A 25248-nucleotide genomic window follows, 5' to 3' on the forward strand; every position below is an offset into this window, starting at 1 on the left:
CTCTCTCCCACTCTGCGAAAACAACATCATGAAAAAGTTCATGAGGACTTGAAGGTGGCTATACTTTTCAAATGAAACCTATTGCGAATAATAAAGTTTAGGCATGTCCGAGATAAATGAATTGGAAGCCGTTATCTAATTCATTACCATATAAGCAAACATCGACATACAGTCATTAGATTTTTATATCAGATAATTTACCGAGTACAATAATTTTTATTAACAAACTAGCTGCTCTTAACAAGCGAAAAAATAAATGAAAATGAATTAACGGTTCGATTATCCGAAGAATTCAAAACTCCGATTAATCGAGTTCGACCTGTATCCCCCAACTAACAAACGTTGATGATCAGAGGAAATACGTAGTCTGAGTTTTTATTTGGCCATTCATTATAATCAAGCTGAATCTGAAGAATAAAAAAGTATTGTATCCGTTCTGACCTTGATTCTTTTGGTAATGATAACAAAGATACAAACGTAAGGCGAGTTAATTTTTCTCAGTCTATATTTCACCAACCGTAACACCTCTCTTTTCACAAACACTCCATATCCATATTGTAGGTCAAACATACAAAATGGGCTGAGGTAACCTTACGATTATGCATAGTATATATTGTGTTTGTATAATTGATTTTCTACCCTGTAGCTTTCGTTGCTTTATTATCGACGCAATCGTGATAAAAAACGGCTGCCCCATTCTAATAGCCATCGATTCTTCCTGGCGTTCCTTTCACATACAGAATTCACATTTACCAACACGATTTACGCATTAATTTTCGTTATTCCCAGAGCTACAAAGCAAGCAAAAGCTACCGGAAAATTTCTAATAAGAGACCGTTCTTAAAGCACGTGATCATATTTTGGTTAATTTTTATACTTCCCCTTCCCCTGCGTTGCTAATCGTAGTTTTTTGATCAACCTCTGTCCTGTGACCACTCACCATCTTTATAAATCTATTGTTAAAGAATGTTTTTTATGATTAAATATGAATTGAACATATGAACTATTGACACTCACAGTATTTCCCGAGTCGCGACTCGAACATACGATGATTGGCGTGCAAAACCAGCGTCGTCACTTTGGACCAGCCGGGAGCGGTTAAAGAAAGTTAAATGGAAGCCAACCGGTCGGTTCCGGATATGGTTCCAGTGTAAAAAAATATAAAACATGATTTAATTATCCAAAACAGCAAGGTGAGATTTTTTCTGTTCGTGCAACTTTTCTGTGGATACTTGAAGATCTCTGGAACATATCTAGCCCATATCTTTATGGACATAGATATGAAGTTGATTTTGGTTCCTTTAATCTAGTTTTTGAATGCTAATGTGAATTAAGGTATCACATAATGGGGCTTATTACGGATGTCAACTCACGGTAAGAATGAAGTGAAAAAATCTCACGGTGAAAAAAGACGCGTGCAAATCAAATGGGAATCACTTTCACCGTGCCTATTACGGTTGTCATCTCACCGTGAAGTGACTCCCGTAATAAGTCCCAATGCGTTTTGGTTCAAGTCGAAAACTAGTCGTTTCTTTCAGACTCATGTGGTCCATAATATTCTCTGTATGTTTCCAACACAGCTCAACTTCTAAAATAGTCGCTAATGGGCATATGCTGCAAGTAAAATCAAGACCACATACGATTTATGTTCGGTCTGATAGTCTTATTGAAGATTTTCAATAAATTTGTATGAGAAGTCCACCCTTAAAATTGAAAAAAAAACCTTAGTCCAACAATGATATTCAAGTTTCTGACATTTACAGGTTTTATAGCATATGATGATCAGTGGAACACCATTAGCACAATACATAGAGAAAGGACATTACTTAGAGAATCATACTTTTAGTCAGCGCAAACAGAAAATCATTCTACTATTATTCATTCGACATCAATATATGACAAGATTTGACCTTTCTGGTATCGTTTTTATAGTGGCAAAGTCACTACTGCATTTAAGAATAATTCAGAACGTCTGGTGTAATAGAAGTGATTTAGCTCAAAGGATCTAAGGATGTAGTTCGTCCACTTTTGTCACAGCTAGAGAGTGAATAAAAAACTCGCAAAGTTAACGGTATATCCAGAGTGAAAGTTAAACCTCATATTATAACTATATATATAAATCCAACTAATATTTCGACTGACAAGGCGGAGGCTTTAAGAAAGAGTATGGCCGGGCCCAACTTGGATGAATCCACCGTTACGACGCCATCGTTAACTGGAGGCGTGGTGGTCAACACTACGTCTTTGAGCCTTTCGCGACCAACCAACTACGACAGTTCGATATGTACTATAGACGACTTTATATCCCACCTAAAGCACAAGGATTTAGAAAACGATGTGTCAAAATATTTGAGCCACAAACAACGGCCGCTATGTCGACGAGTGCTAAATTATCTGCGCACCGCATGGATGGGAGCCAAGTTTACATCCAAAACTGGTATCTATATTTTTCATTCAACTACTGGTCATTCTGTTGTAGACTCTTTTTAGTAACTATATTGATTATTTTCTATATTAATGTATTGATTGTTTTCATTTGTGATGACGATTATTAGAATTGTTATTATTGAAAAATAAAAATAGCCATGAATCTAAAGCGATGTAGATCTATTTTTTAATTTTGTTGCTGTGTTTTGTATACGAGAATTCGCTTTCAAAACTTCATATGCCTATTAAAAACGTCCTATTACTTACACTAGAAGCTACTTTATATAAGATGACTATTGAACAAGCAGAGCTCAAAATTGACAAAGCCTAATGAAAGAAGAATATGCATAGATTTGATTGTTCATATTCCGCATCAATTAAAAATAATAATCTGAGTTCAACTTTCATTCAAGGAAGCTAACATTACAGACTAACAGACATAACACTTCGAACAAATTTTCAATAAAATCATCGTTCGGATGATTCCAGTACTTTACGTTGGTAACACTAGCACCATCTGCTGCCGTGTTCGCGCTGTGTCATGTGTTTCGACATTAGCACTAGCGTTACTGCATGTGTCAAACGGGGAACAACACAATATGTATGAGATTGCATGATAGCGACCCTAGCGGCGTTGTCGCGCGATGACTGTTAGCTGATTAGAAATTTGAAATGATCGTTTTTTGTGGAGATGGAGCTAGGTTCCAGTGTTACGTCTGTTAGTCTGTGCTAACATGTTGTCTGAAGCATAATAAGTAATTTGCAGTGTATGTTCACCTGTATTTTTTATAGAGAGTACAGGAAAAACAAGTAAAACATTTTAAACAAAGAAACGTAGATTTGATGAATTATCGAAAACCCGATTCACTGATGTTAGGGATTCAATTCTAATAAATTTGAAAGTTCATTATTTCATTCTCACTTGGCGAATTTCAATGGTGTACTCATACAGAATACCTTTGTGATCGAATCAGGCTTAGGAAAAAGACTGGAGAGCGACACAATACTGACGACTTTTCTCCCTTTTCACTCTAACAGCATCATGAATAAGCTATTCATGAGAGCTCACATACAGCTACAGCTTACACAAGGCAACGAAACTGTCTTGTGTTGCACACGACAGCTTATTCTTGCGCGTGTATTTTGTTCGTTCGGACATGACAGCGTTTCCATTGTTGATATTATTCCCCACGTAAGAAAAAACGTGCTTCGCACCATCTCTCTTTCATTCTTTCATCGGCCTTACTGCCGTGAATCATATGTCGAATTTGTTTTGGCGGTGTAGCCTTACTTTTCCGGATTACACTTTGTAGCTAGAAATAAAACATTTTCAGTGTAGTTTCATTGGTATGCGTAATAATAGGGATAGCCAGTGGTGGGCACCGCTAACCGAAAATTTAGCGACGCTAATCGCTAAGTCGCTAACCGGAAAATTTAGCTCGAAATCGCTAGACGCTAAACGCTAAACCCACATTAGCGGAACTTTCGCTAATCGCTAACTTTTTAATATGTAAATAGTCATATCGCTATATTTATTGCTCGTGTTTTGTAAGATTTGGATCACTTTGATCTCTTTTGGTTAAACAAACGAAAACAATTACTTTTTAAAGCTATTTACAGTAAGAGGTTCACGAAACGGTATTCATATTTGATTTTGTAGAAACAAGAATAACAAAAGTTATTTAGCTTGCATTGAAAATAGATACTCTTAGGAATGTTTTCATGAAAATTCAATTATTATCTGAATCGAAAAAGTAGAACCAAAGTTGTCATAATTTCAAGCGCATTGCAATTTACCAAAGTTCTTGGTGTGCCAAAAATTCAATCTAGACCTTGTGCTTGTTCTTCAAAATGCTCCTGTGGCTTGTACGATAACTGGAACTCCATTCTAGGGTAAAAAAACTGACAAAAGTAACTTTCGCAGTAAAGTATGTTCATCTTTCGAAGCAATTAACGTACGCCATCAGCAATTCACAGTTTTTCTAAATATTTCTATTGTCGCTTCTCCACAAAATTTTTCTTGTTCTGATGTAGTTCGTGACAGAAAAAGTGTAGTCAGAGAAAGAAAAATTGTAGTCCGGAAAGTGAAATAAAACATTTACGGTGTCAAAAATGTAGTCCGAGTGTAGTCATTTGCGACAACATGGAAGAACCAACAGACATACGGAGATGAAAAATAACAGCCCGTTTGGCATTGTATGTGTGTGCTGTCATCAGTTACTGTCGAGTTATGTACCGAATGTACGAGGAGCAGGGAGAGCTGTGCAATGCAATGATAGCCGAATCAGTTGAAAACTTGCTGTCATGGATATGCAGTCTTTTTCATAAGCTTGGATCGAATACTTTCTAGCTGAGCATATGCCAGTTAAATTTCTGTCGAAAGCAACACAAGACATTCGTCCCTTTGGCCTAGCAGAAACTCAACTTAGTATCTGATAGTCCACTGGAATCGACCCATTGGACGACGGAGTATCTTTTTTCCATCAATTTCCGGATACAGGATAGCATTGATATCGACCTATAGAGCTGGTATTCCCGGTTTTTGGATGGCAACCGATCACTTCCGCTTGCCTACGATCCTGCGATACAATGTTGCTTCTGGAACTTATTGAATAAGTTTAATAACCGCCTCTTGGCAATCGGGTAGATATTTAAACTAACTGAATTTATTTCTATATGACCCAGGCGCGTTATTGTGGCAGGAAAGCAACTAAAAACTCTGGCATCGAAAAAGGTGATTCTATCGCGCCGTGGCCCGGACACGCATCACAAACAATGTTTGCACAGGACATGCTTTCCTGGCAAAATCAAATATCCACTGACTTGAAGGTTCTTCGCTTTCGTTGGCTGTTTTGCGATTACGTATTCTTTGGCGTTGTTCCAAACGATGTCTCTTCCGACATTTTTGTTAATGGTTTTCTGCCTAAACCAAGTCTTTAAAAATAGCATTAAACTCAGACTACACTGGGGTCGCTTTTTACGCGGTTGGTTGTACCGCATTTAAAAGATTAGTTTATACTAAACCTATTTGATACTGCATACAAATAATCTTCCGAATTGAGTAAAAGTAATCCGCGTTATTTTAAAAATATCCCGTTTAAAAAAACGCATAAAAACAACCCGCGTTAAAAGCGACCCCAGTATACCGTATATATTTTTCGATTTGCTTGTATAGTAATCGAAAGACTATACACGCATTGAATCTTTTCGTGTCGACATTTGGGACGAATTTTTAGCGGGATACCGAATTTTCACAGAAAAGCGTAGTTAGAGACCAGAGAAAATTCATATTCGTACGAAGAATTTATTCTGTAAACGGTCAGGAATGCTGAAAAAGCATTAAAAAGGCAGGGCTTAGAGCCTCATACAAACTTTTAGTAATTGTTACAAAGTGGTTAGTTAGAAATATTCTTGCTTGGTGATATTTCTAGGAGAAACCGGAAAGGTTTCTTATTTTTTGAATTGTCATTGCGAGTCGTCCATCCTGCCTCGCGTCTGTTATATCTTGTGGCAGTATGCCTCGTATTTATTATGCCTCGCGTCTACATGCCTAGCATACTATGCCAAGCATCCATACGTCTAGCGTCCATATGCCTCGTGTCCCGTCCTCTTTGCTTCCAAAGTGAAATAATTTGGTCTGTGATTCATTAAAGAAAAACTGATAAATTGTAATTCAATTGTCGCAGAGATTAAAAAAAGAAATATTTGTTTTTTAATAGTAGCTTTAGCGTCTTTTGTGAGAAAACTCCCACAAGTTTTGTATAAAAAGTAATGATTACTCGATTACAAAAATTGTTTCCACATGTTTTTAAAAACGTTTGAGGGACAATATGGAGACGAAAGCCTTATTTCATTTGTGACTCTCGTGCGGATTTGGCGTGCTGGAAGGTTTGAAGTTGGGTTGTTTACCAGTTAACAATCTTTGCTGCTATTAGAAATTGTAAAACGTGATTAATTGTAGCGGTTATGGTTCAGGTACCAACCATTAGGGGGAATACTGCGATCATTGTTGCTTCGGTTTATTTCCCAGGTGAAATAAATGATGTGTAAACGCCTATTGGAGTTTCTTGCGTCGAATAATATAGATATTTGCAACAAAGGTAACAAACTAACATTTACAAACGCTATCAGAGGTGAAGTTTTGGATGTAACGCTATGCAGTCCAGCAATTTCTGCTAATTGGCATGTGTCTGATGAAACCACATTATCTGATCACAAGCACCTTTTGTTTGAAGGGATTAGTGGAAAACCATAATATGATACTTATAGAGATTCTAAAAACAGACTCGGATCAATATGCATAACATTTGCGAAGAGATTTACCTTCAAATTGTGGCAGAATTGGAACAGTTTCAGAATTGGAAACTATGGCCATTCAGCTAAATGAAATAATAATAAATGCATACAATAATAGTTGTCCCGACAAGCAGTCGTCATCAAGTAGGGACGTATCGTGAAACAAAAAACTTCAAAGTTTTACAAAAAAAAATTACGGAAACCAGGGTGGAAAGTGCTATGAGATCCTTCGAGCCTTTCAAATCTGCAAGTGCAGATGGAATATTTCCAGCATTGCTCCGAAAAGGTGAAGCAATAGTAATTCCTTCTCCTATTGAGTTTTTAAAGGCCAGTTTAAGGTTGAATGATATTCTATCAAAATGGATGGTGAAAAAAGCAAAGCAAAGCAAAGCCTTGGTGCTACATTCCGATTCGGAACTCGACCTTCTGTTTATTATACACAGACTTCGCAGCCAACTGTTAAGTGTACAGGACAATTTCGGGGCCAGCGCTACGATCCTACTAACACTAACAGTCTCTCCCGAGCCGAGACTCGAACCTACGACAACTGGCCAGCATCGTACCTCGAGACCAGCTGGGAGGGCAAAATGGATGGTAGTAAGAGTAATATTCACCGGGAAGCGTGATGGGACGCATCCCAAACCCATTAGTCTTTCTTCGGTTTTGTTGAAGACAATGAAGAAAGTGCTAAATTATTTCATTCATTCATCTTACATGCAAACAAAACCACTTTCAAAGTTCCAGTTTGCTTATCAAGCTGGAAAATCCACTATCACAGTGCTTCATACGCTGGTTATGAAAATTGGAAAGTCACTTTCAGCTAAAGAAATTGCTCTGATTGATGGCGCTGTCCTATTCTTAAATGTGCAAAAAGAAAAAAAAGGATTTCACACGAATATTATTGACTGGATTCATACAATGCTTGCAAGAAGAGAAATCACTTCTGAATTGAATCGTCTATCATGGTGAGGACAACGAAAGAATGTCCGCAAAGATGTGTTCTTTCGCCACTTATGTGATCTTTGGTCGTAAAGCTTAGAAGCAAAAGGCTTCGAAGTTGTGGGCTTTGCAGATGACACTGTCATCTTCGTAAGAAGAAAGTTCGACAACATAGTTTGAGAAAAAATGCAGGAGGCTCTAAAGTATACCCAGTCTTGGTTTATAAAGGAGGGTCTCAGCATTAATCCGACAAAAGCTGTAATCGTACATTCCATTTAGTGATCGGGCTAAATACTTGGGAGTTATCTTTGATGCCAAGCTGAACTGGAATGCATATATTGACCATGCAATCAACAAGGCGGTCAGTGCATTACGGTTGTGCTCCAAAACCGTTGGTAGAATTTGGGGCTTGAGACCAAAATGGTGATGTGGATATTCGCATCGATTATACGTCCAAAACTAACCTACGCTTCGTTACTATGGTGGCCGAACACCAAAGAAACCACCGCTAGAACGAAGCTAGGTGAAGTTCAACGACTTGCGTGCATTGCTATAACACGAGCAATGAACAGCACCCCATCAAAAGCTCTTGATGCAATTATTCATCTGCTGCTGTTGTACGAATACGTGCAACTAGAAGAAGAGAAGAGTTTTTTTTTGTAAGATTTGGACCACTGCGACCATTATTTTGATCTTTTGTGGTATACCTCTTCTTTAGTCTAGGTACTCGTGGCAGACATATCACTATTGATGGAAGTGATCGTCGTTGTCCTATCGCACCCTTTCTCCCAATTAGGCACTGAATTTCGTATGAAATGTATTACCTCATTAGGATTCGCAGGCCAGACCTCAAAAGGCTCCAAAGTTCCTTTTCCAAAGGCTCTTATTCTGCGCTGTATTAGTGCACTGCAGTGGCAGAGCAAATGTTCTGCGGTTTCACATTCGAACCCGCAGAGACGACAAATTTCGTCATCTGACTGACCAATTTGTTTCAGGTGATGCTTACTTGGACAGTGTCCTGTAAACAGTCCGGTAATTGTCCTTAGTCCCTTTTTATTTAAACTAAGCAATTGCTGGCTTTTCTTGACGCTTGGTTTTATAAAGCGTTTAGACTGGCGTAGCCCTACTGAGCATATCCAGTTCTCTTGTATTGTCCTATGTTCCCAGGTTTTCAATTCTGCTTTCAAGGCGCTTGATGACACCCCACAGAACGGTTCTGGGCCAATGAAATCGGTACATGACCCCTGTCTAGCTAACGTATCGGCATTTTCATTGCCTTCCACTCCGCAGTGACCAGGAACCCAGTATAACCATACTTAGTTCCTTTCTGCCAGTTGTTTCAGTGAAAGGATGCACTCCCATACTAGCTTAGAGGTACATGTGAAGGCTTTTAGTGCTTTAAGTGCTGCTTGGCTATCAGAAAAAATGCATATGTTAGCATGCCTGTATTTTCTAGCCAAACAGACATGTGCACATTCATAAATTGCAAATATTTCGGCCTGGAACACTGTAGGCCAACGGCCCATTGGTATCGAGATACTTATCCCAGGACCATTTATACCTGATCCGGTTGAATCATTCATTTTTGAGCCATCTGTGTAAAAGACGACAGAGCCTTGTCGGATATTCGGGCCACCTTGTTCCCAAACTTCTCGTTCGGTCTCTATGATTTTGAAAGGTATTCCGAAGTTTGCTTCTGTATTCATCCAATCTTCGATACCTGGTATATGTTTGCTCAGCTGAAAATGTTTGAGGATTGACAGCTGGCCTGTCTGATTTCCATCAGGTACTTTTTTAAGGCGTGTTAGTCTCAATGCACTTTTTTCCGCCTCTAGTTGTACTACCTGGTGGAGTGGTAATAGATGCAGAATTGCATCTAAGGCTTTCGACGGAGCACTTTTCATTACTCCTGTAATTGCATTGCAAATTAGCCTTTGCAACTTGCCAAGCTTGTTCTGCGTTGACCTTTCTTTTGTTTTAGGCCACCACACTAGCGAGGCATACGTTATTCTTGGTCTTATTATTGCCTGGTACAACCCATAGATCATACTTGGCCTTAGACCCCATGTTCTGCCAATAGCTTTGCTACATGCCCAGAGCAGGGATGCCACATATACAGATTTTTCTGTATTTTACAGATTTTTTAACTGAAAAAGCAATACAGAATCTGTATTACAGAATTACAGAATATTGCCAAAAATACAGATTTTACAGATTTTTTTTTGTTATACTGACGAACTGAAATCAATTTTAAAGGTAAAATTCGATTATACGATTTTCAAAGTTTTGTAAAAAAAACAACATCAGGATTATGTAGGTATCGATGAAGAAGAAGTGGAATGTACATTGAACGATTTCACCGATCTTGTTGTAACAATGGCAGCTTTTAGTAATCTTGAATCGTTCGTGAGATGGGAAAATTTAAACGATTTGATGCGACAATTCCCCAAATTCGTAACAGTATCTGACTGACAAGGGCTGTCTAACGAATTTCGCACGCATGAAAAAAACTTTATGACCGGAAGATTCATTGAAACAAATGACTTAACTTGGTCTGAGCTGTTGAACACCGATAGGGGGGATGGTAATTTCAAGTTTCCATTACAGATCATTTATGAGATTTTTTTAAATAAATCCATACTCTTCTGCTTGTTTAGAACGCAAACTTTTAATATATAGTTTAAATCAGAAATTGCATGGCCCCTAAGCTAATGATCTCAATTTTAAAAGCTGAAAGCAACGTTGCAGACCGAGGAGATATTATGCATTAAGTTGAAAATTGGAGTTGTCGACTAGCGACATTCGATTTTACTCTCATACCGTACATTTTACTTAACGTCGGAAGTAGTGCGCTGTATAACGCATCTGATTTGCTATACAGCGCATTACTTCCGATGTTAGGTATAATGTACGGTATGAGATAAAAATCGAATGTCGCTAGTCGACAACTTCAATTTTCAACTTAATGCATAATACTAATATTAAATTAACGAAAACTTGAAAAAATAAATTCAATAAAAACCTGTATAAACATCACGTAGAGAAGAATGAATTTGTTTAAATATGTTCTGCAAGTAAAAATTTTTCCATCCAACATTCTGAGTTTGCTCGATACAGATTTTTAATACAGATTTTTTGGCCCGACATACAGATATACAGATATTTTCAAAGAAAAATACAGATACAGGCAACCCTGGCCCAGAGGGCACTCGTAGCTTTACCGATGACATATTCAATATGTGCATTCCAGCTGAGTTTCTGATCTAAAACTACTCCAAGATGTTTAGTCTCAGTGGAAAGCTGCAGTGTAGTCTCGCCCAGCTTCAGGCTCTCCAAGTTGTACCTTCTTTTCCGGGTGTAGAGAATAATGGTTGTTTTAGAGGGGTTAATGGTCAGCCCCTCTTGTCTGCACCATTCTAAAGTATAGTTTAGAGAAGGTACAAAAGAACGAAAACCATCTTGTCAGGTGGTTTTATGGGTCACCTGACTATACTGAGCTATTTCTAAAGAGGGCTAGTGATGAATGTTAATGGAGACGGCACCTCAGGATAACTATGATATTCCCTACAAGGTATGCGAAACGTGGCGTACAGACTGAGAGGTCGGAGTTCTTGATGTCCTTTTTCACAGATGGCTCAAAAATAGCTTCAAAAACTGGTGCAGGGATCTTCGGCCCTGGAATTAATATTCCAATGAGACACTGGTCAACAGTGTTTTAAGCAGAGATTTTTGCAATCTTTGAATGTGCGAATGTTTGTCTGACTAGAAAATACAAACAAATATTTGTATTTTCTCTGACAGTCTAGCAGCGTTAAAAGCACTTGGTGCTTTTAAATGTACATCCACGATTATCTGGGAATGTATTCTCATATTGCGACAGCTGTGTCAAACAAACTCAGCAAATTTGTATTGGGTTCCAGGACATATTTGCATAGGTGGGAATAAAAGGGCAGGCGAACTTGCAAAACAAGGATCTAACTCACAGTTTATCGGCCCAGAACCTTTCTGCGGTATATCAAACTGCGCGGTGTAATTGTAGCCTTATCGTTGGAACGAACAAAAGGTGATAACCAATTAGTTGGATACCAAAAAGTATTCCCTAGTAATGGGGCACTGTCCGAATAGATATCATATAAAGAACATTGGCCGGGTTCAAGATGATATCTGTCGCTTTTGTAATATGAAAAGTGAGACATCGGACGTTTGCTGTGTAGTTGTGGTGCATTATTTAAACGCAGATCAGGGGTTCTTGGCAGTGGCTGTTTAAAGAGATTTGGTCTTTGAATTCTTCGGAAGGTGATTGGCTTCATAAAACATATTTTACCTGACTGGGAGCAAGTATTTTATCACTCAACAATAGTGGTCATTGTATTTTGCAAGAGGACACGTATAGCAATTGACTGGGATATATAACATCAGGAATACTAAATGTTATCCGAGTATCGTCTGCCGGGGTGAGATTGTGCCAAAAAAATACGTTTTTGTTCCTTAGCTCGCAATGCACACATTTAGGCAATGTATTCGATCCAAATAACTTCAATGCACACTTAAATGTTTTGTTAACGACTGCCGCGAATATGATTAAGTTTAAAAACCTAAATGAATCTACCTAGCGGTCAGACCCAGCCTTTCTCATTCAAACTTTTATTTGTAAAAATAGATTTACATGTACGCTTCAATCCAATAAATGTATATTCACTCTTTGGGTTCTAAAATATTGATGTTGTAATTGAAGGATGAAACAGGGTTGCACCGAATAATAGGGCTGGGAAAAAGTTTTTTGTGAAAAGTATCGAATTTTCAGTTTACTGAATAGTGGTTTGAGCTTGTCTAGGGTAAGTCACATTAAGTCAAGAATAATTTGGTTTTTATTTTTCTCATCTTATCATCATGTTTCGTTGAATATTCGGCCGAACGGTCGGCCGAATATTCAACAGAACATGATGATTAAATGAGAAAAATTTAAAACCAAATTACTCATGAATTAAAATGGATTACCCTTGGCAAGGTCTAGTTAAAATCATTATTCGATAATCCGAATATTCGGTAATTTTCAAAAATAACTTTTTCCCAGTCCTATTATTCGGTGCATCTCTAGTATAAAAAATGAAATTTCACGTAATGTTAGTGCTTAAGAAATAGCGAAGTGACTCTTAATTTCGAACAATTCAATTACGAGCGATACCGGGAACGTTCAAATAGTACGATACCACATTTAAATTACGTTGAGGCCACATATATCGATCAAAGCAGGTATAGTTTCAAATAGTCTTTGAATTTCTTTTGTTTCCATAACTTTTGGGCCACATATCAAATTGTTATGAAGTTTGTTATTTGTAAGTTTGAGAGATGACTAGTTCGTATGATACTAGTCATACATTGTTTCATTGTTTTATTAACAATCTAATACATAACGGTGGCTTAAGTTTAATTATAATCAAATGAAATGGGAACGTATAGGGCAGCCAAACTTTGAAACCACGTGTTCAATCATAATTCATCAGTTAACCCTTAACTAGCCCGCTCATCTGATAATAATATTGATCAAATCGGTTGGGTAGTTTCTGAGATAATGAAGTTTCGTGATTTTCACATTTCGGTACATTACAGACGAAATTACAGTTCGATTACAGTAAAATTCAATTGGGTGTTATGAGGCAGCTAGACTTTCCATTTGACATTAATTTTGTGGAAATCGGTTTAGTCATCTCTGAGAAAGTGAGTGGGTCCCAGTAGTGTTCGGAATACGTCACTTTTCATAGCTGGATTTTACATTTTTAAACATAACAGGCAAAGTAATAGTCCGATTTCTAAACAAATTAATAGAGTCTTATGGGGCAACCAGACCTTCCATTTGACACTGATTTTATGGAAATCGGTCCAGCCATCTCTGAGAAACATGAGTGAGATTAAACAGTCTTCAGAACACGTTTCATTTCATAACTTTTGAACCACAAGTTCAATCTTTATAAAATTTAAAAGATAAGCGTATTTCCGGTAGCCCGTTCATTTGAAACCAATTTTGTGTAGTTTTCGAGATAATGATGTTTCATGATTTTTACATTTTAATGCATAACCTCTAAACTAAAAATCCGATTACAATGAAATTCAATAGGGTCTTAAGGGGCAACAAGATCTTTGATTTAGGAATAATTTCATGAAAATCCAGCCATGGTCCAGCCATCTCTGAGAAAATCGAGCGAGATTGAAAGAGCGTTCCACACACATACACACACGTAATCGGATTTTTGATTACAATAAAATTGAATAGGGTCTTATGGGACAACAAGACCTTTCATTTGCAATTGATTTCAGAAAATCGGTTCAGCCATCTCTGAGAAAAGTGAGTGAGAATAAAAATCTGCACACACACACGCACACACACGCACACACATACGCACACACACACGCACACACACACGCACACACACACACACACGCACACACACAAACACATACACACACAAACTCACACACACAAACACAGACACACAAACACATAAACACACAACCACATAAACACACAAACACACACAAACACAAACACACACACACACAAACACACACACACACAAACTCACACACACACACACACACACACACACACACACATATATATATATATATATATATATATATATATATATATATATATATATATATATATATATATATATATATATATATATATATATATATATATATATATATATATATATATATATATATATATATATATATATATATATATATATATATATATATATATATATATATATATATATATATATATATATATATATATATATATATATATATATATATATATATATATATATATATATATATATATATATATATATATATATATATATATACAGAAAATGAGTCGAGTGATATATGCCATTCGGCCCTTTGGAGCACTTTTATATCTTCGGTTTTGCAAGTGATTTCTATTTCTATACCTTTCTAGGAGAAAGGCAAAAACAACAATTTTGTTAAAATTCAATGAACTTTGGTGTAATATCACCACTTCTATATGGTGACATTGTGCCGAAAACAAAAAGTTTAGTTCAATACATGAAAAATGAACAGTAGTGTATCTACGAATAATTCACATGAATAACATTATAAAACAGTAAGTATAGGGACGACCATAAACAACGTGGACTATTAAGGGACTGTAGAGGGTTGACCAGAAACTACGTTTCATACGAATTATAAAAAAGTATGAATGGATCATATCGATATCTGGAATAACCAGTTATGAAAACGTAATTTATAGACAACCTCTATACACAAGTGGCGTCTCCAGGTAGCTTAGAAAGGGATAACGTTAGGGCATAAAACCTCAGAAGACTTTTCGTTTCAATTATTAATTATCATTGACCACTGTATAGTCCATTGGAGATCTCAAAGCCGCTGGTCACATAGCCACAAACCTTATTCCTTGCTTAGAAAGTCATCAGTTTATATAGAATGGGTGTACAAAATTTTGGTACATTCCATAAGTAATATCAGTCATCGTAATGTTCCATCCAGCAGTTGTTAGCCTATAGTTCTCGAGCTAGTCATTATTTTAAATAATTCTATAGCTAGAAAACACACCCTAGTAAATAATGCAAGTGCTTTGGTGTACACTGATGTAATTTTGTCGTGAATGTGAGTTCCGCACACTGCACTGTTTATTATAGCTTGGCACAAAGTCACCCCGAAATAGCTCGAGAAGTGAAAATTTTTTTCTGAATCAACACAAGTTCAATGCATAATATTTCCGCAACACATTAGAGACAATATCCTAACATACCAACTGAGCAGTAAGTTAGCAGTAAGTTGAGCTAGAATGTCCCTAAGAAGGGCCATAGCTGTTCAAAGTTGAGTATGTCGATTTAAATGCAAAAAATCTTGTTTTCTGCCAACATTACCAATGTACCGGAGTCGGTTGGATTCCCATCAGAAGTTACCTGTCGTAACGAGTTTATACACTCAGCTGGACCAAGAAAACAAATTAAGGTCAATATTCTAGGCGTAAATAGAATCTTCAACATGTTTCAGAGGTAACTTCTGATGGAAATCGGACTTACGCCGGTACACTGGCAGTGTTGGCAGGAAAAATGATTTGCAACATAAATTTCGACATACTCAACTTTGAACAGCTCTAGTATTTTTTTGGCACACCCTAGCTCTTTAGTGTCTTCGGCCAAGTTGTTGGGCATCAAAAAACCTACCATATGAAGCCATTTTGAGATCTTTAGAATGGAAAATGCAAAAAAGTTGGTTTTTCCATACAAATCTCCATATGAATTTAAAATGCAATGCGCCAAGCGGAGACAAAACCAATCGACTCCCAATAAATTCAGGATTGTTTGGGGCCCCAAATAGAACAATAAAAACTTGGTTCTGGCTTTCTGCTATCAAATTTCGTTTTTTTTTTTCAAATAACGACATACCCTAATAAGTATGTCATCGGAATATATATAGTTTGCTTGTCTTTCAGTCACGCGCACGACAAACGAAAGTTACTCAAATTGCCTTTTTGCCTAGCAAACTCTGGAGCTGTGGTACACTAAAGTTTGTTATTTTTTTGTGGGTAGCAACGCAAACACTCCTGTTCTGACTCCAAGTTACCTTTGCTTTTAGTCCTCCACTCACCTCCTCTCGCCTGGTATGAAGCCAGTCGTAAGGAAATCAAAGCTAACTGCGTCTTAACTAATATTCGGCACACGTGTTAAATTAGCACATGGCTATAGGTCCTGATGCAGGTGCATCGGCAAAAACCGCCAAAAACGTTATAAAGGGCGGAGGGCAGTTTTAAGATGTAAGAAAGACATAGTATCAAAGATATCAAGCATGTAAATGAAATTTAAAGTTAGCCAAACCACTGTCAGTTGATTAGAACGTTACTTTAAAGTTACATGTCCAATAAGTTCTGTAATGTCATGGCATTACCATCAAAATTAGGTTGTCAAGTGATGGAATAAGGCAGTACCTGTTGTAGTTCATTGAGGATAGACTATGATAAAGTCAAGAAAACAAACCTTTTTGCTCGAGAAAATAAGCAGTTTGGTTTTTTTAAGTGTGTAGCAATATGCATGTGTGTGTTGTGTACGTGTGTTTATATGCATTGAAATTGTAATTTTTCAATAGTACAGTTATTCGATAGCAAGAAGTTGTTTGTTTATTAAAAATATCAATTATGACCGAAGACGTCAATAACGAACATTTATAACAAATTGAAGAAAACCCGCTGTAACTCGTCAAAGCCATTTTATGCAAAACATCATATCGATCTTCAAGTTTAGCTTATGGAGCGTGACAAGCCGCACTTGAAATCTATCCAACTTACTACCTATTACTCAAAGCTCTAAAAAAATTTACTAAAATGTTCTCAAGAAGTTGTACTCAAGGATAAAGCAATATAATTTTTATACGATATTCTTAAAAATAGAAAAGACATTTAACCTACACAAGACATGCTACCCCATTGTACCTCAAATTAATTCTTTAAGTATACTACGACGTTCAAGATGTACGGAGAAAGGGATACTTGTTTTGCTGATACGTGAAAATTTTAGCTGTTTCAAAAAAAAATTTGAGTATAAGATAAACCCATTACCGACGAGTGACATTCAAACTTTGATTCAAGTTCAACAATTAGAGTTGAAAATTTTCACAATGAAATTATTCAGTAAAGTACAGATTGATCTTTAATTTGCAATACAGTTTGTGTTAATTATGTTTATAGTTGATAAGTAATAAGAGGTTGAAGTTCATATTTTGATGTAAAAACTGATTTCTCTGCGTCGGTATCGGGTTAAGCTATTGGCCATTATTTTTGAACATTATGTAAAATCTGATCAACAGTTTTGATTTAAGATACTTTGATATATCGACATAAAAGTTTCAAAATTTAAAAAACTAAACATAGGTTTATCTACTATCCCGCAAATGCGTTACAGTAAGCCAACTATTTTTATTTTTTATCAAATAATCTTTGTTTGCTTATGAGGAAGAAGACGAAAACAAAGAAGTAGGCAAAGGTGGTGGTGATGGGATGAGGATTGTTATGTTGTTACGCAACACTATAAAAGGTTTCTGTGATGGAACGCAGATGACAGATGTTTCTTGCGCGTCATTTATCATGTGTGAAGTTATATCGGAGTATTAGAGAGGGATTTGAACTACCCATCAATGATTAAAAGAGGGCAGTACTTCGTTGTTCCAAGCTTTGCTATTGTAAATAACAAATTGCAGAGACAAACTTTTACATGTGTGAATATTTTCTTGAGCAATCCAGTATTTTTTCATGAGCAATGGTTTTTGTAAATTGTTTTTTTTTTCAATCACATTCATTTTTAGTTATTTTGTAAGTTTAGTTTGAATGTAACATATGTAACATCAAAAAATAGAGAAAATCAACTATTATTCAAGTTATGAAATTTAAAAAAAAATAAATCATTAGCAAACAATTTTTCGAAAATAATCAAATAATGGAGAAAAAGTCTTTAGATATTGGAGAAAACAGCTGTGCTGTGGATTCGTATAAGAAGCGAGATGCAGATTCGTTTTCGAGTAAGCAATCAATCCACGATCTACTGAACGAAGGATTTATCGCAGTTTAGATAATTAATTATGTTTTAAACCAGCGCGCTGGCTATCTGCATCGAATTGTCGATAGTGTCATAGTTACATCTTGCACTTCAACTCGATATTTCAATAAAAAATTTCCATTTTAGATTAAATACCAACTTTTAATAGTTCAAAACGCATTTGAAAGTGGCTAGCCACTACGGGCCAACTAGTATTTGATATAGTATTGAATTTAAGTCAATAGGTTCTGAAAATCTCAAGTAATTTCACATACAAACATTTCCCGTTTTGGCTCAATCTCACCCCCGTGGCTCAACCTAACCCCGGCAGACGATATTCCGAAAAGTGATTACTTGCAAATTTTCGCTTACACATTTAAACAACGAAAATGTTTTCGGTGGCAAGCACCGAAGGATATTCTGTTTCAGAAAATATTTTGAATTCCATTGTGTTGCGTGCATGGATTTTATCAAAATGAAAATTTTTCGGATAAGTCCACGGTCAAGAAAAATGCAATCATTCTTCAACAATATCACTGATGACGTTACCGCATTTGCAACTGAAAAATTGTGTTTACATAAAACAGAAGTTAGTTAATAGATTCTTTGAACTTAAAATGAAACCTGGTCCAAGCCGTAAATCCAGAAAGCGCAAGTTTAATGATCAAAGTACGCTGACATGTTTATTACTGAAAGGTTTTGAAATTTATAATTTTAGGTAAGAACAAACCAAAATATTTTTTGTAAATTTTTCAAGCAGTGCGATACTTCTCAGTTATAACAATACTTACGTAATACTAAAAGATGCTTTGTTTACCTGGTTCAAATTGATAGCTCATGCTAGTTCATTTTGACACTCCCACAGCTCCGTATCCGTTTCTTCCTCCCAGTGAGGCGTCGTACATAAATTACGTAACGCCAAAACCTAGATTTCAGACCCCCTCCCCCCCTTATGTAACGATAAGTAACGTTCGATTTGACTCCCCCTCCTAAAATTACGTAACGCTGGACAACCTGTCCCCCCCTCCCTCTAAATTTGCAATTTTGAGCGAACATTTTAGTTATTTAGTTATTTATTTAATATTACCAACAGACATAAAATAAATTGTCCTAATGGCTACTAATACTAATACAAATATCTCCGGAACATTGACAAAAATTTAGAACGTATAACTCGGTATGATAAATGGAAGTCGAAAACTAGCGACACTCTGTTGAAAGCGCGTTGAATACCTGTGATAGCACTGTTTGAGCTATAGTTGGTTCGGCTTCGCAGGGTTCTAGTTGGAGCATGCAGGTTCATTTGACGCAGAATGGCAGGACAGTCGACCCGTGATGTCAGAATATCGGAGACGAGCATAGCGCGTGCTGTTTCCCGACGTAGTTGAAGAGTATCGGTCTGGAGCAGCTGGCATCGGTCCTCATACCTGGTATTACGCATGGGCGGTTGCCAGGGAAGCATTCGAAGGGCATAACGTACAAACCGGCGCTGGATATGTTCGATTCGGTAGATAGCATTATTATAATGAGGCACCCAGACTGTAGAACAGTACTCCAATGAAGACCGAACAAGCGAACAGTAAAGCGTGACTAGGCAGTGGATGTTTTTGAAATCACGTGTCATTCGGAAAATGAGTCCTAGTCGTCTAGAAGCCTTCGCTACGATGAAAGATATGTGTTGCTTGAAGGTGAGTTTTTCGTCCAGAAGTACTCCGAGATCCTTAATGAAGACGACTCGCTGTACTGGAGAACCGTTTAGGAAGTAGTCAACTTGTAGTGGCCTGTGTTTTCTCGTAAATGTTATAACGGAGCATTTAGACGGGTTTAGTACCATACGATTAATCTCGCACCAGGAAGCGAACATGTTGAGTTGTTCCTGAAGAAAAGCGGCATCGGCAGAATGTTTGATTTTGTTGAATAGCTTCAAATCGTCGGCAAATGCAAGACGGGGGCATTTTGAAGAATAGTGAACGTCGTTGAAGTAAATCAGGAACACTAGTGGGCCAAGATGACTGCCTTGCGCGATCCCGGAAGAAGCCGAGAACGATTTTGAGATTTCGTTGTTAATTTTCACACTCAGAGTTCGTCCCACTTAATACGACTCTAACCAACACAGCAGGCTGCTGCTAAAGCCATAACGGTCAAATTTCGCCACGGCAACTCGATGATTTATTTTGTCGAAGGCGGCTGAGAGGTCCGTATAGATCGTGTCCGTTTGAGATCGGTCAATGAAGCTGTCGATTACGAAACTTGTTAGGCAGAGTAAATTCGTCGTACATGAGCGTTTCGGAAGAAACCCGTGTTGTTCGCCAGCAATGATATTTTGGCAGTGCGCGAAAATTGGTTGTAGAACGATTAGCTCGAACAGTTTCGATATAGCACACAATGCGGATATACCACGGTAGTTGTCAATTTTTTTACGGTCGCCCTTTTTGTACACCGGAAACAAAAATGCGTGCTTCCAACCTGTAGGAAATGTTCCTGTAGAGAGCGACAACTGAAACAAAAAACTCAGCGGTATAATTAAACCAGTGATGCACTTTTTTAGCAACGTGGCCGGGATACCATCGGGACCAGGAGAATAGGAATGTTTCAGTTTACTAGCAGCAGTTAGAATCATAGAGTCATCGATGTTAATCGAGGCGATTGATTGTCCGTTAGAAGGAACGTTGTTAGCGGCCTCAAGAACTTGGTCATTGGTAAGAGTTTCATTGTTGAATACACTTGAGAATTTATCGGCAAACAGTCTGCATATTGCGGTGCAGTTATCTGCTTTCTCGTCCGCCAGCTCCATACTAGAGGGCAGGCCCGATTGCTTCCGCTGCATGTTGACAAAATTCCAGAACTTTTTTGGATCAGTCTTCAATTTAATCTCCATGAGCCGCCTATAATTAGAGTAGCAGCGTCGTCGTAGTCTTTTATACTCATAATTTAATTGCCGATAGTGTTCACGCAAACAAAGCGTACCGTTTGCTGCAAACCTTCGCAATGCAGCTTTTTTAATTGATTTTAGACGACGTAGTGCCGAAGATTGCCAGGGGAGATGCTTTCGATTTCGTGCTTTGGGAACAAATCGTTCCAACAGGTCGGTACAAACGAAAGAAAAATCATTAACGGCCAAGTCGATATCGGTGTGATTCAAAACGGTGGTCCAATCTACGTTGCGTAGCGCGCTAGACAAGCCATCGTAGTCAGCTCGACGAAAACTGAATCGAAACAAGTTTAATGAAATCGGTGGATCAATTCTATAATGATTGTCGAGAGACAGAACAAGAGCCGGGTGGTGACGTACGGTTTTGACAAGAGGGTCGGGTGCATATGCCATCATAGGAGCCGTGTCACAGATGCTGACAAAGCAAAGGTCTAGGCATCGTCCGGTCTCGTTGGAATTACAATTAATTTGCTGTAGGCCAGCGGCATTGTACCCGTCAAGAAGATCCATAGCGCAAACGTGGAATGATGACTGATCTGGGTCGGGGTAGTAAAAGCCGTCACAAGAAGAGCGCCAGAACACACTAGGTAGATTGTAGTCATCAATAATTATTATTTCGTCGCGCGGATTTGCTCTAGCAGTAATCGAAGAAACAGACTGAAGATGAGTATCAATCAGCTGCTTATCGCGGGTGCGGTCCGGTGGAAAGTACACAACGCAGATGAACAATTTTCTATCTGCCAACTTGACAGATACCCAAATCTGTTCGATCGTATTCCACGTGGGGTCACAAATAACGTGAGCTTTTAAGCGTCGGCGAACGGCAATGAGTACACCTCCACCGGTCTTTTTTTGGCTGTTGAGAGAGCTCCGATCACAGCGAAAACCTTCATACTCGTTACCTAACAAATAGCCTGACAGGGTACGATCGTCCAGCCAAGTTTCAGTTAGCGCGATATCATAACACTCCTCTGAAAAAACGAGCACATAGTCGTCGATATTTGAATTCATGCCGCAGGTATTCTGGTAGTAGAGCTGAACCATTAAATCCGGGTTGCAAGATCGTGTCGTCCTGGGACTGGTAGGCAGCGGAGCTGGCGGCGCGGGTGTTGAGTTGAGTAAGCTAGAACACGTATCGGAATGTTGGCATTCGTTGTCAGGGGCGTGAAACGATGATGGATACTTAACTTGTGCGAGAGTCAGTTGACTCTCGCTGTCCAAAAATGAAGCATTGGAAAAAATAAAGCATTGGAAACATCACATCACAGCTATTTAACGATCTCAACTGCCCCCCCCCCCCCCTCTTCCCCCCTTCATGCGTTACGTAATTTGTGTACGACGCCTAACCAACTATCCAAACTTCAACTCTTAAGGTCTGCTAGAAATGCCACCTCATAGTTTACGGTTGATTCCCACGCCCATCACACGGTCAATTATCTTCCATGATGAAAAGCTTTTATCTTTATTTATTTATTTTCGCCCCGGAAGACGGAACGAAAATCGTAATCTATCAACAAAACGAACAAATTTGAAAAAAAAAATTATTTACTAAATTATACCCGAAAAACCACGGATATTAAAAATGAATTGTCAAAATTAATTAAATAGAGGAAGAATGGGCGGGACAAATACCAAAAGGTATTTAATGGCCCTTTTGCTACCCTTTGCTTGATTGCGTTGAAAAATATGTATTAGTACTGTTCTATAATTGAAACACCTGCAAAAGTGAGCACAACAGCTGTCCGCTGAATACAAAGTTTGTTTAATAAAAATATAAAAACAAAAATCCTCAAATATATTTCTAGCACTCTACGATTGAGACGTGAAGCAGCAGATGTGTTTGTTTGTGCTGTTTGTCTAAAGTTTATGTTTCTCCTTTATAGCTCGGCACACTTGTAATAAAACTTGCCATCTCGCGTGTTTACCTAAATCAGTCATTCTATTTGCAAATACAAGATACTCCATAAATGAACGCAATTGCGTTGAGTGTACTCGACACATTCCGGACAGTTTCATACTTTGGAAAAATAATAAAAATCGATTGAAATGTACGTTTTCACAATTTGGCGTAGCACATCAACCAGCAGTTATCTTTGTTAGTTTTCCATACAATGTCTGCTATGCTATCTTGAAAAATACAGTTTGTGAGAGAAAAAATCATCAAGTAGATTTGAGGAACATTTTTTATTCTCCGAAAGAAAACGGTTTCCATTTGTCCGTTCAAATTAAGAGATTACATAGATACGCAAAACTGAAAATTTGAAAGAATATGGCATACTTTCAATAACAACTCCAATTTTTGAAAACATGCCTTACTCACCAGCTATATCGTGAACTTTCGAACATGCACACAAAAATAATACAATCAACTGCATTTTATTTATCAAGGTTAACCTCTGCAGCGTATTGTAGTAATTTTACTTAACAACTTTATTATCTATTAATTATCTTTCATCTGACTTTCAAAAATAGCTTAGCGCTTATTGGCTCATCTTTTTTGTAGAAGATGTTTGAATTTTTCGTTAAGTTCTTCCAGTATCAACAATTCAAACTTCCAAGGAAAAATAGTATTTCAATATATAAGGTTGTAGTAATTGTTTCCTTGCGTCATGGGTACTATATGTAATTTTGGTGAGTTGAATTCGGTTTGAAAAGAACAAGGTCGTGAATCATATAAAACAGTATATAGATTGAATATCTTCAATTTATTTGAAAAGGAAAACAATAATGTAGAATGGAAAGTAATTAAATTAAATAATTCAGTCAAACGTAACTAAACAAAAATTAGATAACAATTCCGAGAACGAAACATCAACACTATTCATTCTTATTAATTAAAATAGTAAAAATAACCGATCGACGCGGTTTCGAGCGCAAGTAATTTTTCTCATTTTTTCTTGTCCGGAATGATGAACAAATTTCGCAGGAAATCGGCCAACGTGAAAGGTACACTATATTTTTACTCTTCAAATGTTTAAGGATGATAAGTGGTGACATCTCGTTCATGAAATCGTTGTCATGAAAAGTCGTTATCATAACAACACGAAACAACGGAAATAATAAACAAAAAAATAGATAATTTATAGAGAATATTCCGGTCACTTGAACTCTTTATCTATTACTTTTCCTGTTGATCTAGACATAACCAATTAATGCTTTATAGTATCATTTCGAGATTACTTTTATTCGTTTTTATATATTTAATAGATATTATCACAGTTTTTGTTACATCGAGAACACCTGATTTAATTGAGGTGTAGTTTATCTTCCTAACACATCGAATGCCCTTCTATCGTATCCCGGATTTTATTAATGTGGTTTCATATTATTTACGTTTACATATCTCGACTGTGAGCTGGAAGAGATCGTGACACCACCTAAGTACAGACCTGAATCGATTGCTGCCCTATGCGCAGCAACACGTTTCACCGAGGCGGAAATTAAACGGATTTACCGAGGCTTCAAGGCAGAATGTCCAGCCGGTATCATACGAGAAGAAACGTTCAAGTTCATCTATTCGCAGTTTTTCCCGCAGGGAGGTAGGTGAACTCAAAATAATGAGGAATTGAATTTATTATCTAAAGCCCTATTTAGAGTTCCAAGCGAAGTGAAAATCTCATACAAAATGTTCATTTTTTCACGCTCGTGAAAAATGCAACCTGCAAAAATTTCACTTCACGTGGAACTGTAAACAAATTCGATCTAGTGAAATCGAAGGTTGTGGATCTCATCTTTTTCACTTGGGTTTACTTTTTTCACGCATGCAAACGCTAGTGAAAAAAGCAGCAGCAAGCGAAAATTTGCGTGCGTTTATATTCTGTCAGTTGCAGCCAATTTTCACTTCGCTCGGAATGTAAACTCGTGAATTTCGCTTCACTTAAACTGTAAACTGCAGGCTGGTGAAATACCTGCGTGTTCCACAAACGGGTTTTCACGACAGATTTCGCAAGCGAAAATTTGCGCTTTTTCACTTGTCAAATTTTTCACTTCGCTTGGAACTGTAAACTATGCTTAACGTAGAAAGCTGCTTGCAGTGAATCATGTATATTTTTTCTGTTTAGGTAT

At 37.4% G+C, this 25248-nt stretch overlaps 1 protein-coding gene across 7 annotated transcripts in view; it reads left to right on the plus strand.

The window, feature by feature from the left end:
- Nucleotides 1–25248, plus strand: part of LOC129733002 (Kv channel-interacting protein 4-like) — a 53768-nt gene that overhangs the window by 15326 nt on the left and 13194 nt on the right. For 4 of the 7 annotated variants that reach the window (XM_055694530.1, XM_055694531.1, XM_055694532.1 and 1 more), the window contains one exon: nucleotides 24525–24722. In XM_055694530.1, coding sequence (XP_055550505.1) covers nucleotides 24525–24722 — 198 coding nt within the window. Of the gene's footprint in view, nucleotides 1–1763; nucleotides 2438–24524; nucleotides 24723–25248 lie in introns of all 7 variants that reach the window. The other 3 variants (XM_055694534.1, XM_055694535.1, XM_055694536.1) reach the window with 3 other exon arrangements.

This window comes from Wyeomyia smithii, chromosome 3 (assembly GCF_029784165.1).
Source record: "Wyeomyia smithii strain HCP4-BCI-WySm-NY-G18 chromosome 3, ASM2978416v1, whole genome shotgun sequence".
NCBI lineage: Eukaryota > Metazoa > Arthropoda > Insecta > Diptera > Culicidae > Wyeomyia > Wyeomyia smithii.